We start from the raw sequence: 16772 nt of genomic DNA on the forward strand, positions 1-16772 counted from the left end.
TTGGCTAGATGGAGGTGTGAAGAACATCACAGACCAGATTGCCTGGCAAGGGACTGACCATCATGTTCGAAGGAAGGGGGGAGGTGGTGGGGGGGGGTGGGGGGGGGGGGGGGGGGGGGGTGAGAGGAACACCGAGCGAGAGAAATAACAAGAGAAGAAGTATAATCTAACGCGGGGGGGGGGGAAAGGCTTTCTGTCCGAAGGCGGACGCACAGGGCCGGCTCGTCTACCCCGATCAGTGCGTAATCGATGATCGGAGTGGATGTGGACTATTTAGCTGGACGGCCCCTTCCTGCCTCCCCCCCCCCCCAGACAGGCGGCCCGGCGTTTCCATCCTCTTGGACTCGCTCCCCGAGCTCTGCGGGGAGGGGTGGGGGGGAGAAAGAGCCTCGGGGGCAGAAACCCGCAAGCATCTCCCCACATCCTCCGCCATCCACACGCGCGTTCCCATCTCGCCGAAGATGTCGGTGCCCCCTTTTTTTTTCTTTCTTTTTGTTGGCGCTCGTCACGACCAGAAACCAACAGGACACATTTATGCGCAACGTACAAACGTTAACGTGATTGGTGGTTCTGCCCGGCGCAGGTACATGCCCAGAAAAATAAACAGCCAGCGCGTAGATTCCATTGACTTGACGCTTTCTGGGGGGGGGGGGGATCCGAATGGAGTCAATTATAAAAATAAAGTAAACATGTTGATGGGAGCAATGAAACGGTGTTTTGACTGCTTCTGTCAAGGGAGGTTCCCCTTGTCCAAAGTTTACACAGTGAATGATTCTGCCTCAGTGAATACGCCCTGGATGTGTGTCGTGTGTGTGTGTGTGTGTGTGTGTGTGTGTGTGTGTGTGTGTGTGTGTGTGCGTGCGCGCGCACTTCCAACTTCTGCTAAATACTAATTACTGAATACTTAGTACGGATGCCCTTTCTATTGGGTCCCTTTTGTATAAACATTCATTATGGCTCTTCTTCTCCTTTGTAGCCCGCCATCATTATTCCGCCGCGTCCCCCTCCGGAGGAGGGAGAGCGAGCCGAGGCCGGACCGGGCCGGGGGAGGGGGGGGCCGCTGTAGAACCACAGCGCCAGGACCTGGGAACGCACACAAGTGATATTTGTGCGCGGAGATCAAAACGCGTTTACCTTTCAGATGTTTCCCCCCCGATATGAATATTCAACGTCCTTATTGAAATCTAATTTGGGTCTCCTTGTCTCTGGGGTCTTTTCATCAGTGCCTGTTGCCCGAGGCCACCGCTGATTGACAGCCAAACTTTAGTAAAGAGCAAGCAGGGGGAAAAAGGGAGGGAGGGGGGAGGGGGGGTGTTTGGAGATGTGAGCGGCGTGAAGCCGGGGAGGGAGCTGGAACAGATGAGTGGACGGGTGTGGGGGGGTAGATTTAACCTCCTTGTGTGCATGCACAAACAGAATACTGCAGATTATTAACCGGGAGGGGACGATGAAAATGAGGGATGTTTGAGAGCGCCACGTCCTTTCTGCTGTGCGGCCATCGGCCGAAACTATGAACTAGTGATTGATCAGCAGCTTTAGGCTCAAAATACACAGATTTTGAAAACATCCCTTTGGATTCTGGGAAACTATGGTGAACCATTTTTTTTACTGTTAATGTAAATGAGACAGTTTTGATACTAGTAATGAAATCAGTCATTGTTAATTAAAGGTAAAAATGCATTTTTTTCTCCAAACAACCAACTTCCTGCTGGTATTTTTTATATTTTATACCAACAGCATGTTGCATATTTTCTTATTTTTTACATTTTATAGAGAGAATAAAAAAAATTGAGGAAATTGAGCAATGATGAAATAATTGTTAATTTAATTGTCACAGAGGAGACTGGAATGTTTAAATAAATACAGAAGCGTTCAACAAAAATTGTTAAAATTGTTATAGACAGAGATTTGCTCTATTTACACAGTTGTGAGAGTATTTAATTTGTTCTCTTCTCGTCTTAAAGCATCCGACGCTCCGCGCCAAAGCACCATATTGTTCTCTAAAAATATATTTCCAAACATTTGTCTCTGTCTCTGACTCTCTGACCACCATAACCGCTCATTTGGCAAAATGAAGACGCCTAAATAAATAAGTGAAAGCAGTCTGCAGGGGAGACGGGCTCTGCAACGCTTTGAGTACAATTGTGTTTTTCCTGGCTTACATAATGACAAATATTAGAGGCTGAGATTCCTCTTCTCCTGGAGCGCCTCTGAAAGAAGCGCGGGGAAGGATTCCAACCAAACACGTACCTGTGGAGCCTGTAGAAGAACATCTCTGCAATGTCAGTTCCACTCAACAGAACTCTCCCTGTGGCACGTTGTTCTGCGCGGTGTCATACTCCTAAAGCTGGTGGCTCTGAACGCGTCACGTCGATGAGGACGTGAACTCACGTCTTAGTTACGCGCTCGTCCTTTGTCCTCACAAATTAAACATGCACACTGCGAAGATGTCCCCCAAACCCAGCGAGGCAAACGCACACCGACACTGTCCTCATCTGGCCCGGCGGGTTGAGTGTGATTTAATGTTATTATTGCGCAGGTGTGGCTCTGGTCCCGCGGGGTTCCATTAAAACGATGCCCCCTCTCAATAGCAGCTCCATTTGCTCTTTAGATTTAACACAGGCCATATGTCTGGCAGGAGGCAAACAGCTGATGGGGTTTAATTGACAGAAATCAACATATTTGGTAGTGTGTGTCTGTGTGTGTCTGTGTGTGTGCTCGTGGTGGATGATGTGCTCCAGGGACCCTATTTAAAGGGTCAACTGTGTATCAGAACTGAGTTTGGATAGCAAGAGGAGAGAAGACAGAAAGAGGGCAACAGAGCGACGTTGATGGCAACAGGAACCAAGAGGGATTCATAAAAGGAGACACAGATTCAAAGAACAGTTTAGCGTTGCAGGACATAAACCCCCCCCCCGTAACATCAACGTGTCCTTCATTTCGGCGTTAACTTCATGTTTCATCTCGTTTCACAGAGGCGCCGTCCAAGCGCGTCACCGAGCAGTAGTGTGCCCCCCCCCCCAGAACAAATGTAACCGCTGGGTAATCGCCCCCCCCTGCGCACGACACTGAAACCATTTAGCAGCTCGCTCGACAGAAGCGTTTCTTGGATGTATTTGTGACGAAGTAGGAGAACGGTTAAAAGTAGTTCTCATTCATAAGGGACGATCCGCCATTAGGCTAACGGGCGCAACGCAATTAGCACATAAAACCTGTCATTGGACCCTCGATATCGAAGCCCCCTCCCCCCCCCCCCCCCCAAGGAGCAACAGACTTATAAAGCCTCCTGATCTGCCACTACAAAGTCATTAATCCTTCCCACACAATGACCAGTCTTAAACAAGGCCTCTTTATTATTAGGTATATGGCAGTTTAGCGTCGCGCTAATTAGCATTCAGATCAGGGACCAGAGAGCCCCCCCCCCCCCCCCCTCCACCACGGACGAAGGACATAGGACGAGATGGCGACACAGTGAAATGTCATTAACTCGATGTTAATTACTAATTAATGGGGCTATTTCATTTACATGTATCTGTGGCTCTCTGATGGCGCCCGCCTTTACGGGGTTACTCTCACAAGCATACAAGTTGGGGGAGGGTCCCCTCCCCCCCCCCCCCTCACACCCACCCTGGCCCTGTTTCATCTCTGCTAATTAAATAGTGGGCCACTCATCATGATTATGTCTGCTTTTACAACGGCGCGTTCTGTCAGCGAGCGATGAGCAGCGAGTCGCCTCTTCGGCGCCGGATCGGATCAAAAGCCAAACTCACCCGGACTCGGCTGACTTCTATCTGACTTGTTACTTTCACTCCCTTGTGACCCCCCCACTCTCCCTCCTGCATCCCCTCTCCTCTTCGTCGACACAAGCCGCCCGTCTCCATGGCAACCCGAGCCGCTCGGTCCCATGAGACGCAGTGGGTTGGGTTGACTAGCGTCTGGCCGTTCACACGTGGGCAGTGCCAACCAGCCAACATGGCACACAGCGTCCCGCCATATGGCGCCGCCACATACGTCCCGCCAGGACCGGACTCGGGGATCCGCGGCGCGGACGGGACGCGGCGGGACGGGACGGGACGGAACCGGCGCTGGACACCCCGGCGGACGGGTGCTCGCGGGGCCGACAAATGGTTCCCAGGTTCTTTGACCTAGAGGTCAAACGTGATCTGAAGCTTCCCCCCACTTCACTGCTCACGTTGAGAAAAGATATTTACTTTATATTTAAGTTCACTGAAGTGTTTAAATATGCGAGAGAGGCACGATGTTAAATATTAGCTCGTCTGCACACTGGCAGATTTACACAGATACACAAAATTCAGGGTGATTGTCTGCAGCGCTGCATAAATCAGAAAATACTGTCGTCATTAACAGAAAATCTATTTTCACCATATTTATTTTTCTGACAATATAAGCAAACTCCTCTTTAAAAACCTTTAGAATTTAAATATGGATGAAACTAACATTAGGTTTACCGCTGAAGTGAAGATTTCTGTATCGTCCCTGTATACCGTTTGGTCAAATTATAGACATTTTAAAAAACTACAGGTGAAATGATGGAAAAAATTTAAATCAAAATCACCATAATTTCCCCAAGTTGATTAAAAAGCTACAACATCGCATTTTGTTCACTTCACAACTTTTCTGACAATGTGTTTTTTTTTTTTTTTTCAAGTAGTGAATTTAGAAATCACCTACAGCAGCAAACAGAGAAAAGTGTTAAAATAAATACATAACTAATGTGTATTTGAGGTTTTCTACCCACTAGCCTGTAGATAAACGCTGCATTAAAGCAAAGTTGTGCTTGAATTGTCGCAGTGCGAGAGCTCATCAGGCCTCAGCGCTGGTGCTGTGCTGCCTCCTGGTGGCGCTGCAGAGAACACACACACACACACACACGCACAAGCCCCAGGTTGACAAAATAAGACTTAAAAAAAAATTCTAATATATGCTTTTAAATACAAAACATCTTAAAGCTTTTGAATACTGCATTTTTACTGCAGGAATGTATTATTTTTATCATACATATCTTACATGTTATCTAAAAGGCTCCCAGGGGCCGAGAGGGAAGAAGGTGGATCGACAGAATGGTTGAATGTTTGACATCTCGCGTGGTGTAGTGACGGGGAACAGATACAAGCATTGAATGCATGTGTAAATAATCATAATAATCATAATAACAACAATAAGGCTGAGGGTTCGGTCCCGCGGTATCATGTAACGACTTTCAGTGTAGACACACTTTGTGTACAATCACGTCAACACAAAGTCAGTACAGAAGTAACAGTTGGTATCAGATTGCATATTAAATAAATTATTGTAAATAGTCAGTAAACACAATCTGAATACGTTTGATGTTTCCAATAAATCCATGCCCATGTTTTCTGCAAACACTGACCAACAACGGGCGTTTTCACCAAAGGAATATCTGCACCGACTTAACATCCAGCTAAAGGATACACTTCTGAGGGTCTGGAGAAGGGTTTGTTTGTGTGTCAACAACAGTACAGAGTCACGCGGAAGCAACACAACAGAAGCAACGGTCACCTTATCGCAACGTTCTCCTCTCCAAAAAGGCACAAAATCATGAATGCATAGAGAACAAGTACACGTGTCAAGCATCTGACGAGGAGGTGCTGCGAATGCTAACGCTAGATGCTACAAACTACACTTCAACATTGGGCCGCAGGTCGACAGCTGGTTTGTTGCTACGCGCTTTGCATCAACGTTAATGTTCTCCCCCCCGTGCTGGCGTGTGACGTATATTTAAATCTGACAGAGTTGCAGGGACACTGTTTGACGACAACGGGCCCCATTCTGTGCTGGGTGGAGGAAAAGGGGAAGTCCCGCCCCCTTCAGGGTTCACCACCAAGCAGCCGCATTGGACGGGAGACAACGGAAACATTTTCATCCACTCAATAGTTTTTTTCCACGGAAGTCAGAAAAGAAGTGAGGAAACTGACTTCCGCCATCTAACCCGATACGTTTTGCTATTTTTTTTACTTAAAATATTCATTTAAAAAAAAAGAAAAAAAAGAACTCACGTCATATAAATATATGTCAAAATAATTAAGTGAGGTATTTCTATTACAACCACGGAGAAAGGAAATGTAAAAAGTGAATTACCGTCTGGTCTCTCAACCCAAAAGATGTTCTTGAAGCAACAAACGGGGAGAACAGACTCCATCAAAGCCTTGTTGCCCCCCCCCCCCAACTGCAACAATAAGATGAGCTTGTAACCATGGAGATGAGGACCGTAGCAGGTGAATGGAAGAGGGCATTAAAGCGGCAGGTAATTAGCGGCTCGGTAATGACGTATCCTTCAGACAGCGACTATTAAAAGACTTCAGGTCCCCCCACCCACCCGCAGGGTCAGAACACACACCACCGATATGTCACTACTGTCTCAGCGTCCGTCCCTCCCACGTATGACAATAGGTGGTGTCTCCATGACGTCCCCCGCACTAAGTAACACGTTCTGGGTCGAATGACGAGCGTGAACTCGGCACCTTCCACCACCAGCTGAGGGTCGTCTGCTGTCCCACTCCACCCTTGAATGAACACATCTGGGGGGGGGGGGGGTTGGTTCTACACGTCGGTGAGTGAGCAGGTTCTGCCGTGTGCTTATTGGTAACTCTGCGGTTCCTTCTCAGCCAGAAACGTAGCCGCCGATCAAAAGAGCTTTCCAGATCTCATACGCTGGCTTTCTGCGTGTGCCGATCTCTATCCGTGTCTCCCTCGGGTGGGGGGGGGGGAGGGGGGTCCCGTCGGCCCTTCCGATGGGCCGCTAGCTCAGATGTGGATGTTGGCGTAGCGGGCCTTGCTCGGGTCGATGTCGACCCGGCGGGCCTCGGCGAACGCCAGGAAGGTGCAGAGGCCCAGCAGGTTGACCGTGGTGATGAGGGCGAACACGGACGTCCAGGAGCCCGTGGTCTCGATGAGATACCCCGAGAAATACACCATCAGGACCCCTGCAGATTAAACACACACATTTAAACAGAAGCACACAGACGGGGGGGGGGGTGGGACGTCCCTCACAGGACCTCCGCTCCCTTGATGAAATATGCGCGTGCACATGACTGGCGGCTCAAAGTCGGAGGCGGATGAAGCGTCTCCCTCGGTACGTTGCTGTAACGTGGCGAGCGCTGGTGAAAGATTCATCACAGAAACTCGCCTGAGAACGCCCCGCACGTGTTCATGACACCTGTGAAAGAGACACAGGCACACGCGTGTCAAATGAAAGATTCTGTGCTTTGATCGCCTCGGTTGAGTAAAAATGGTGGCTTTCAGTTTGCTATGGAAACTTACCGAACAAAGCTCCAGCACAGGACGGAGCGAGATCCTGAACATTTACAGATACGCCGCTGTGAGACAAGAGGGACATTTCTGAACTGAACCTTTGGGGAAATGTGTTCACATGAAAGGCATCGTGCTGTAGCAATGGAGGTCGGCTGCTTTTGGAACCTTTGCATTATTGTATAGAAGACAGCTGTTATTACACGCGTGTGAGGTGTGAGTGGAAACAAGAGAGACAAATGAAGAGGAATCTGTGTCACAGAGCGGGACTCAAAACCCTCAAAGTCTCAAAACGCTTGTCTTGTCCGCAGACATTGACCGTGTCTGAATTATGTGTTGTATTTCCATGCAGGAATACGAACAAATAGAAAAAAACAGGAGTAAACTCATTAAAAAAAAAAGGTTGTGTTACTGTGGATTTTGAGGGAAGCAACAAATGTTTAATTCAAATCTACATTTGTTCCGACAGACGTATCGGACGTCCTGGAGTCGATGTGAATTCAACGGTTCCAAGTAGAGTCACTAATCAGCTGTACCTGTGGCTGAAGGTGGTGAAGCCCATGGTGGCAGACACGAAGGCTACGGCCCAGGCGAAGGTGGTGTTGCCACAGAGGAGGAGGGTAAACACACTGGACACGCCCATGGAGAAAAACTGACCGAGGGAGAGAAAACTTCAGTCAGTCACGCGCTTACACGAGTAAAACGTAAAAGAAAATGAGCTGAATACAAACTAAAACATCGGCAAGCAATCTGCCGGGCGCCGTACCTGCATCATCTTCCTCACGGAGGCGGTGTCGTAGCCTGTGGGGACCAAGAGGGAAATCGGGACGCTCGATTATTCGGCCGCTTTACGGGTACAAACGACATCTGGTCACGGGCCGCGCTACCTTGAGCGATGAGGTGGTCCGACAGGAAGCCACTGAACAGGGACGAGGGGATGGCCACCAGCCAGGGCACCACGTTGAACACCCAACCCTGCAGAAGGGGCGGACGTTTGAACCAGTGCGAACTTGGAAACGTGGAAGTAAACCGGAAGTAGCGGTTAGCGGTAGCTGCTAGCGCCACAGTACCCGAGTATCTAATAATAACAATAATAATAATACTGATAATAAAATAAATTCTTGAAGGTTATTCTTTTGTTTCAGTTTATTTCATTTATTTTAATTTAATATTTTTATGTTATTATATTGTGTATAATGTGTATCTTTTAATTCTATTTTATTCCCTGTACATGCTGCTGTGATAACACAATTTCCCTCTTGAGGGATCAATAAAGTATCTATCTATCTGTCTTCAAAGACTGGACCGGACCCCTCTGGGATTGTTTTACTTGAATCCCTGCCTTTATGTGTAGGTTGTATGCAGGAAGTCACCTTGGCGTCGGGGAAAGTGTCCTTAAAGAAGGTGGGCAGCCAGGACAGAAGAGTGAAGAAGGTGCTGGCTGTGCAGAGGTGGGTGATGATCACAGCACTGATGGGAGCGAGGACAGAGATAGATATAGATATAACTACGCATGACTTACATATTGTTTCCTTCTCTGGATTATATTTCTGTCAGGGGAAAACCTCCATGTGACTAAACTTAAGATGAGTTTGTTCTCACGCTCCAGAAATCCCCTTCAGCAGCTCCTACATCAATCAAACTACACTTCATTCCTCTATTGATCCTAAAGGTTTTTACCGAGGCGCTCATATATCATTTATTCAGATATATTGCAAAAATAGATTTTTTCATGGCCTGCGGGTATTTGCTAGGATACAGAATTCCCCTGGAATGCCTCTGCTTAAAGACCAGTAGCATGTGACTGAACACATAATACGTAAATATGAAAGCAGAGGCATCCGCAGGCTTTGCGTTCTAAAATGTACTACATATAAAAGCTGGATATTAATCTTCAGAAGGTACACAGTGCACCAACGACCCCCTCGACAAACACTTCCATCATCTCACCACACTGCCGGTTGTCTAAGGAGCCTCAGCCAGTGTCTTTTGGACAGTTTGGAATGGGAGCCTCCACTCCCCAGGGACTCCAGCGTGATGATGGGGCCTGCAGGCGCACACCGGCACATGAGCGCACAAGAGGAACACGCACTCCGCACACAGCATTCGCTGAGGAGGCTCCCTCACCTTCTCCTTTGAGCAGGTACTTCCACATGCAGTAGGCCCACAGGACCGAGAGCAGGCCGGACACGTAGAAGACGCTCTCCCAGCCGTACAGGTCCAGCATGAGCGAGCCGGCGCCGCCAATCACCAGAGTGCTGCGGGGGACGAAAGGGTCACGAGACACGACAGGTCAAACAAACACACCCTGGACACAACATTGTAGAGTCAATAACGGACGTCATGCCGTATTGAAAAAGAGATACTAGAAACTAGAGATTGAGACCATAAACTCGTGTTTATGATGTTTACTGGAGGGAATAAATCCTCAGTAAACATTATAAACATGAACATGGGAAGCAGAGTCGTTCTCTCATAGACTTCTATGGGACCGGAGGAGTCGCCCCCTGCTGGTCACTACTTATTGTGGGAACATGATCTCTACATTGTCTGGGCACAAATATCTGTCACCACACATCGACACTCTGGTAGATGGGGGCGGAGGGGGGGGGGGGGGGGGCGGAGATACACCTCGTCTGGCTACTTTTGTATCCTCTTACAACAATTCCAACCGACGTGGGGCGGCGCTAACCACGGAATGCAACCAGAATAGATAAAGGTAGGGATGGCTGGCTGGTGAGTCAGGCTCAACCCCCCCCCCCCCCCCCCTCTCCCCTCATGACTCACCCCAGGTAGGAGCCGCTGGCCACGGTGCTCATGAGGAAGCCTCTGTCACTCTCCACCACCTTTTGGGAGCACAGGCTCGCCAGGGACGGGTAATGCACCCCTACAGACAGTTAGAGATCCGTTATTTTTTTTTACATCTTCCTGTTCCTGTTTTGTCACAAGATCTTCCTGCCAAAAATAAAAATGTAGACACACCCGAATCACCAGACCGTTGCATGAAATTAATTCTTGTTCTCCTGCCAGATAACCAAAGACAAAGTAAAGATGCCACACAGTAAACATGTTGTAATTCATTAAAATCGCCAACAGAGGTCTATAGATGCCACATGGTGAGCTACTTAATGTTTAAAGTCGTAAGCAAATTCTAATTTAATTGGATTTTGGGCCTCACTGAACATAAAACATACCTAAAAATGTACTTTTAAAGGCAGAGCGACCCAATAGGTGGATCATGATCGACCGGTTGATGGTGTACGCAGGGCCAGAAGATTGCCATTGATAAACATAAAAATCGTCACTGATGCACGGTCGACCACGGGGGCTGACGGAAAACACCGACATGACAGGTCAGTTGTATTTTATGTAGCCGGAAAAGTGTGGGCACCCGTGTTTTAGAGGAAACCCACCACTCAGACGACACTGAGTATTTATTTTACCTCGTCCGTCTTTTAAAACTTCTTCCCCACATGTGCCACAAACTTCCCGTGTAGTTTTTGAGTAGTTATGACAGTTCCAGACCGGCTCACCTTGCAACAGGCCCATGAGGAACCGGGACAGCGTCATGGAGAAGATGGGCTGGGAGCAGAAGTGGGCCAGGATCGGGGTGAAGGCGGTCATCGACCCCCAGGCCGCCGCTGACAGCACGAGGATCTTCTCCCCTCCAACGCTGCCCAAGACAAAGAGCACAGACGGACGAACCTGCGTGAGCTTTGTATCCAGAACACAACGTGTTCCGGTGTTTCAAATAATACTTGTTGAGCAGGAAGATGAAACAGGCAGCGTGGGTGACACAACACAACAGGAGTACTGTTTCCCACCGGTCGCTGACGTAGCCTCCGAAGACTTGGGTGAAGCAGTAGCCCCAGAAGAAGCTGCCCAGCACCATGCCGGACTCCCTCTTGCTCCACTTGAACTGCTCCGCCATGCTGACGGAGCAGATGGGCATCGCCACGCGGGCGCAGTACAGGAGGCACGTCCCGAGCAGCAGCACGCCCGTCCATACCCTCGCCACTGGTCTGATGGTGGGGGGGTAGAGGAGACATTTAGGGGACATAAAACCACATGATGCGTGATAAGTACATTCAATGCGAGTCAATGAAGCTGCCACGTGTTCCACCAGGAACTCTTTTAGACAGTTCTAGAATCTTAGAACCACATCTGAGAAGACACTAGTTGACTTTCTGTTCAGAACATTTCCATCTTCTGCAGGGGCCTCACTGAAGAAACTATTATATTATATACATTATATTTCAAGGGTTTAACTCAAGAGTTGTATCTAGAACAAAATCAGGGGCATCTGAACATCTCAGTATTTGGGGCTGTGTGTATTACCTTCCGACATTCAAGCTTTAAATCAAAGGCACTTTTCTTCAGATGCACTTTACAAAAGAACCAATAGAATCACTGAAAACGCACTTTTCTTCATATTAGGTTCTCCAGAAGCGCCTCGGCCCCTTAGGAAGGAAGCCGTTTGGTACCCTACCTTTGTTAAAGTGCAACTTCGTACGGGTTCAGTTTGAGGGTGACAGGTTGGTTGATGGGTGTAAAAGGTGATATAATGACTGATCAAGTATTTTCCCTAAAGCCACCGCTTCTACTTCCCTCTTTGGCTCTACATCTCGTGGCTCTGCCACTCTAGAACTGGCTCTAGAACTCACCCAGCAAAAGCGGATACGTGTCATTTCCTTCACCACTACGACATGTCAAAAGGTCCTTCACGTGGAGACATGTCGACATCCCACCAATGTCTACACTCCTCGTGCGGGACATTACTAGTTACCGTCCGACTCTCACCTTTAACGTCGGTGAACCGATCGTCTCTCTCGGGTCGTTCGGACAAACGCGTGTGACGTTTACGTCCCCCGGGATAAACCAGCGCCACCAGAAAGACGGTCTTAACTAAAACGCGTTACCTGGACCAGGTGGTGTTGTTGTGCTCGGACCACTTCTTGTGCCCCCCGGGGGCTCCGGTCCTGTCGGGCGGGGGGCCCTCCTTCTGGCACACCAGGTCGGGACTGTGTTTCTTGCCATGTTTTTGAATAACTGCCATTCAACACGCGAGTTATCGGCGGCTCCTTCCTCTCATCCGTCGGGTCGCTTTTTCGTCACTTTGTTTCCGGTCCACGGAGTCGTCAAAAGTCAACGTCGATACAAAGTTACAAACCATATCTGAACACGAAAGTCTGATCCGTAACCAGCGGGACGATGCCCGCGGAACTAAGCCTGCTGGCGTGTGTCCGGGTGTGTGTGTGTGTGTGTGTGTGTTTCCCCCCCCCCTGATGACTGAGGAGGAGTAATCCACGTGTCAGTTTTTTTTCTCTCCCGCCGGCCCCGCAGTTCTTCTGGTGATCGGTAGGGTTAAACGAGCACACACGCCGCGCACTTCCCCCGGTGTCATCCACGATGACGCGCGGCTCCGGTCCTCTTGCGCGCGTCTCCCCGATCGTGACGGTGCAAATACACGGAGAGAGAGAGAGAGAGAACAAAAAAAAAAAAAAAAAAGGTGGCGTACGGGAGCATCGTTTGAGCACCGGGATGTCCCGGTGCTTTGCCGGTGGAGACGTGTGTTTGCGCGCCGGCGTGGAGCACGTAGCGGGCTTTCGTTACGTAACAACTTCTAGCGGGTCTCTCCTCCTCCGGGCTGCAGCTGGAGGAGGAAATCGCATCCCATTATAAGCAATGTGTTCTTTCTATTTTGGTAAAAGTCCCGTGGTTAAAATGTTACGCATGTGCTTACTGTGCAAGGACGCGTAATCCATTATAAGTAATGTATTTAATGCACCGTGCGGGAGAACTCCAATATTTCAGTAAAAGTTTCATTAAAGAAGGTGAATTATGTACTAAATATAGGATGTATGCCGGTGGTAAGCTTTGCCTTCAGGCTGGAGGAAGTAGGCCTACTCACACAGCCCGTTAAGTCATATATTTAATTCACAGGGGAAGAAACATTAAGATATTTGAGTCAATTTGGCATATTTACAATGCATTTAAATTCCTGGAGTTAAAATTTTACCCACGTATTAAAAACATTGGTACACTAAAAGTTCTCACCATGTAAAATCGCTCAGCTTTAGTGGATCATTTACAGATAAACATTTACGTAGCAAACATGTAATGCACTGATGTGATGCCTCCGCCTCGACCAACCAAAAACAGTAAAATGGTACTCACATTTTTTTATATTTATGGAGAGGTCAGCTATTAATGCCTAAATACTTTTACTTATACTGTCACCGATTGAGTATGTGTATATTGCAGTACTTGTTTCTGATGTGAAATGTTATGTAAGCATGTTGTACTGTAGCCGGATCGTACGTTAACCCATTGCCTCATATACTGAGAATCAATTACTTTTTGTAAATCTTTGTCGTTTGTACTTTTTTTTTGTACTAATTGTAAAATATTTGGAAGTGGAAAGATATTGATTATCTTCCAATGGATACTCAAGTAAATATACTTCATAATTGCAATGTAAGTCGCTTTGGATAAAAGCATCAGCTAAATGACATGAAATACTTGAGTATGTGCACTTGTTACTACATTTTAACAGAATTCCAGAATTAAACACACTCAAAGCTTTGAAGTCTTTTATGACTTGCGCAGTTCCAAATTCCACGTTTATTGCAAAACAATATCCCAGCAAAAAAAAGCACATCAAATTTAGCAAAAGAGCAACTTGTTCCATACATGTCAATATTCCTTCTGTAAAAGTGTCTTATTCATTCAAATCTGTTAATATCTGTGATACTATATAACTGTATGAAACTGAGGCTGCCTCTAAACTGTTCTTTTATCTTGCCTTGATCCATTTGTTAACTGCTACTTTGATGAACAGCTAGAAAGTTTCTCTGTTCCAGTCTCTTTTATAATGTCTCAAGCATCTTAAGCTCAATTCAACTTTCAAAGTCACAGTAGTTTGAAAGATCTTGAGTATCTTGTATCGGCTGATGCCGTCACAGAGTACTAGTTAAGAATTACTAGCTGAAATGTGTATGTTTGGATGTACGGTAAAGGTTTGTTTATTATAGGAAGTGCACACCTAGCCAACCATTTTCCCTGAACATCAAACCGGTCACACATAGATAGTGACAGCCTAATTTAGGCTTTATTCACACCCTTCTATGGCGACAACTTTCCCTGCCAACAGACAGAAAAACTAGAGGAAATATACTCATTTCACATAAACAAATATGTCAATTATAATACCGAGTCAATAATGGTCTGCATGTTACTTAAGTATGAGAAGTCATTTTGAAATGCCATCAATCCAGTTTGCACATTCTGAGTTATTAAAGTATCAAAAAGCAACCCTTACAAAAAAAGAAAAGGTTGTACTGTATAGGAGTCAGCTTCTTGTGGTATAAATAGATAAGGGAAATGTGTCCGTTTCTTGTAATGGTGTTGTATGTTTTCACTGTAGGTCCTTATTTTGGGTCTTCGATGGTTCCCTTGCTGAGGTCTGTCATTTTGGGATACTTCACTTTCTTTTGGTCAAGTTCATTTTGAGCCCAAAGCAGGAGCTTCAGCAGCTTGGCCAGCTTGGGTGTTGACTCTCTGTTTTCATAGTCTAGCACGCACTGATTCACTTCGCTCCATACCTGAGGGACAGAGACGGGTTATGACTTTGCTTGTGTTAGACTGAAAGTCTACAGAGAGCAACCCAAACACACAAATCAAGGAATTCAAATACGATTTGTATGAAAATTGAGTCCGATGAATATGGAATTTGTCTTAAAACATTCTGCAGCATTAAACATTGAACTGTGATGACCAATAAATTGGATAACGTAAATTACATGTAGCAGTTTTAACTGATCCCAGTAAAAAAAAAGTCCCAGAGTGTGAAAGACAAGACCGTTATAACGCTACCGATATGCTCCTAGCTACCTTTTGTCTCTGCATCATATTGAGCAGATCCCCAAAGGGTGAATCCTCGGGGTTGTCGAAGGCCAGCAGCGCCAGCGTCCTCTCCATCTCCGTCAAACATTCTCGGCTCTCCTCCCCCTGCTCTGCTAACTGTGACTGGGCAAATTCAAGCGCCGCTTCGGTCTCCCTCAAACGGATCAGCTCGATCAGATGCTGCTGCTGCAAACGAGGAACACGCAACCGGGAGAATAAATAACAAAAGTACAAGTAGAAGCGATATCGTCAGAAGCACAAGACCTAGACGTGGACACAATGGTAGGCAGTTCGTTGTAGTTTACCTGTAAGTGGAAGTAGAGGTAACGGTTAGTATCCAGCAGCTCTGGGTGCAGACTGTTGATCAGTGCAATGGCGTCCTGGATCTGTCCCTTCAAGATCATCTCTCTGATCTTAATCCTCTCATCTAGGGAGTCCAAGTCGACGCTGGGCTCTATTCCAGACTCCATCCTGAACTTCTCCGCTGCCTCCTTGAAGCCCTCTGTTGAACCAAAACAGAGGTGAAAATCCTGCACATTTCCTCCTTCATAACTGAATGTTAATAACAAATTTAAAAAACAGTAGTTCACCTGTGACCAGGTAATTCATAATGAGCCGGTTCATATCAGCTCTTTGAATATGGACATTGTTGAGCTTATCCATCCATTCTTCCCTTGTTATGTCGTCCGGCTTCTCCGCATAACTCATTATGAGAATATCCTTGAACGAGTACACAAACAACGGTTATCTTGTGAGATGATAAAGAAAGGCGTTTGAGGGACGTAATGTGACGTTTCGGCCGTTGCAGCGAGTTCGGCCTCTCAGTCTGCGAGAGAGTCACAACAGTTCGGGCCTTCGGCGAAAAACACAACATTGAAGCCTGACTTTCGTTCACACGAATCAAAACAAAGAAAACTTTCCGCTTTTCGGGGAACGTATATTAAATACAAACATCCCAAAAAATGCTGTACTGGTTTATTGTCTTCTATCAAAATGTATACAGCGTTTTAGACACGTATTATGATGGTACAATTTACAATACCTGATTTTTTTGACGCTACTTTCCTGCAGCTAGCTAGCTAGCGAAGGAGAGGCTGTTCTTCTTCTTCTTCTTCCGGTTATTTATTACCTGTAAACTACTTGGGGAATTACGCACTACTGCCCCCACGGTAAGTCAGAAGTATTGCAGGTGCCTGGAATTTTACATCGCTTGTTCAAATGTGTTTCTATATCCTTCCCTATGGATTGATGTCAATCTTACTAATTAATAAGGCTAAGGTTATTGACATACTTGATAAACATTCAGTGTATGTTTTCTTTTACTTGCATCGCATAATAAAACATTCATTTTAAAAACTAAAAGTACAGCCAAACTAGCAGCTAGAACGAAAGCGACCTCTACTGGTGGACTCCTGTAACGTAGATACCCTGAAGTAGCAGAGAGACTCTCCAATCACTAAAGATTCTCCTAAAATAGCATAAAACCGTTGGTAGCGTTTTTCGTATGAATTTAAATTTGCTAACTTTGGTCTGCTGAAGAATTCAAACCACCACACTTAAAATAAAGGCACCCATTT

The 16772-nt window shown here is 46.8% G+C and overlaps 2 protein-coding genes across 3 annotated transcripts; both read right to left on the bottom strand.

Moving 5' to 3' along the window:
- Positions 1 to 4971: 4971 nt before the first annotated feature.
- On the bottom strand, positions 4972 to 12689 carry slc17a9b (solute carrier family 17 member 9b). 2 transcript variants are annotated; one of them, XM_040193400.2, is made up of 13 exons: positions 12210 to 12689; positions 11115 to 11312; positions 10824 to 10963; positions 10078 to 10177; positions 9418 to 9548; positions 9241 to 9337; positions 8664 to 8760; positions 8178 to 8265; positions 8057 to 8091; positions 7827 to 7942; positions 7303 to 7358; positions 7169 to 7198; positions 4972 to 6965 (listed from the first exon to the last, which is right to left on the bottom strand). In XM_040193400.2, the coding sequence occupies exons 1-13, from the start codon at positions 12344 to 12346 to the stop codon at positions 6787 to 6789; spliced, it is 1404 nt and encodes a 467-aa protein (XP_040049334.1). In that variant the 5' UTR covers positions 12347 to 12689; the 3' UTR covers positions 4972 to 6786. The 2 variants fall into 2 exon arrangements, with proteins under 2 accessions (XP_040049334.1, XP_040049333.1); XM_040193399.2 differs by having other exon boundaries at positions 8175 to 8265.
- Positions 12690 to 13882: 1193 nt separating this feature from the next.
- On the bottom strand, positions 13883 to 16349 carry LOC120829366 (glucose-induced degradation protein 8-B homolog). Its single transcript, XM_040193401.2, has 5 exons — positions 16238 to 16349; positions 15786 to 15915; positions 15501 to 15697; positions 15184 to 15381; positions 13883 to 14894 (listed from the first exon to the last, which is right to left on the bottom strand). The coding sequence occupies exons 2-5, from the start codon at positions 15901 to 15903 to the stop codon at positions 14721 to 14723; spliced, it is 687 nt and encodes a 228-aa protein (XP_040049335.1). The 5' UTR covers positions 15904 to 15915; positions 16238 to 16349; the 3' UTR covers positions 13883 to 14720.
- Positions 16350 to 16772: the final 423 nt, after the last annotated feature.

The sequence above is a fragment of the Gasterosteus aculeatus genome, chromosome 2, assembly GCF_964276395.1.
Source record: "Gasterosteus aculeatus chromosome 2, fGasAcu3.hap1.1, whole genome shotgun sequence".
In the NCBI taxonomy this organism is placed as follows: Eukaryota; Metazoa; Chordata; class Actinopteri; order Perciformes; family Gasterosteidae; genus Gasterosteus; species Gasterosteus aculeatus.

Bases quoted from the DNA above. Each gene is read 5' to 3' on its own strand.
- slc17a9b (XM_040193399.2), bottom strand. From the start codon at position 12,346: ATGGCAGTTATTCAAAAACATGGCAAGAAACACAGTCCCGACCTGGTG. The intron at 10,178-10,823 runs GTGAGCCGGTCT...AACTGTCTGTAG, and splicing joins CCTCATGGGCCTGTTGCAAG to GGGTGCATTACCCGTCCCTG. The intron at 8,266-8,663 runs GTGACTTCCTGC...CCCCTTCTGCAG, and splicing joins ACACTTTCCCCGACGCCAAG to GGTTGGGTGTTCAACGTGGT.
- LOC120829366 (XM_040193401.2), bottom strand. From the start codon at position 15,903: ATGAGTTATGCGGAGAAGCCGGACGACATAACAAGGGAAGAATGGATG. The intron at 15,698-15,785 runs GTGAACTACTGT...TTGGTTCAACAG, and splicing joins TATGAATTACCTGGTCACAG to AGGGCTTCAAGGAGGCAGCG. The intron at 15,382-15,500 runs GTAAACTACAAC...CCTCGTTTGCAG, and splicing joins ACCTCTACTTCCACTTACAG to CAGCAGCATCTGATCGAGCT.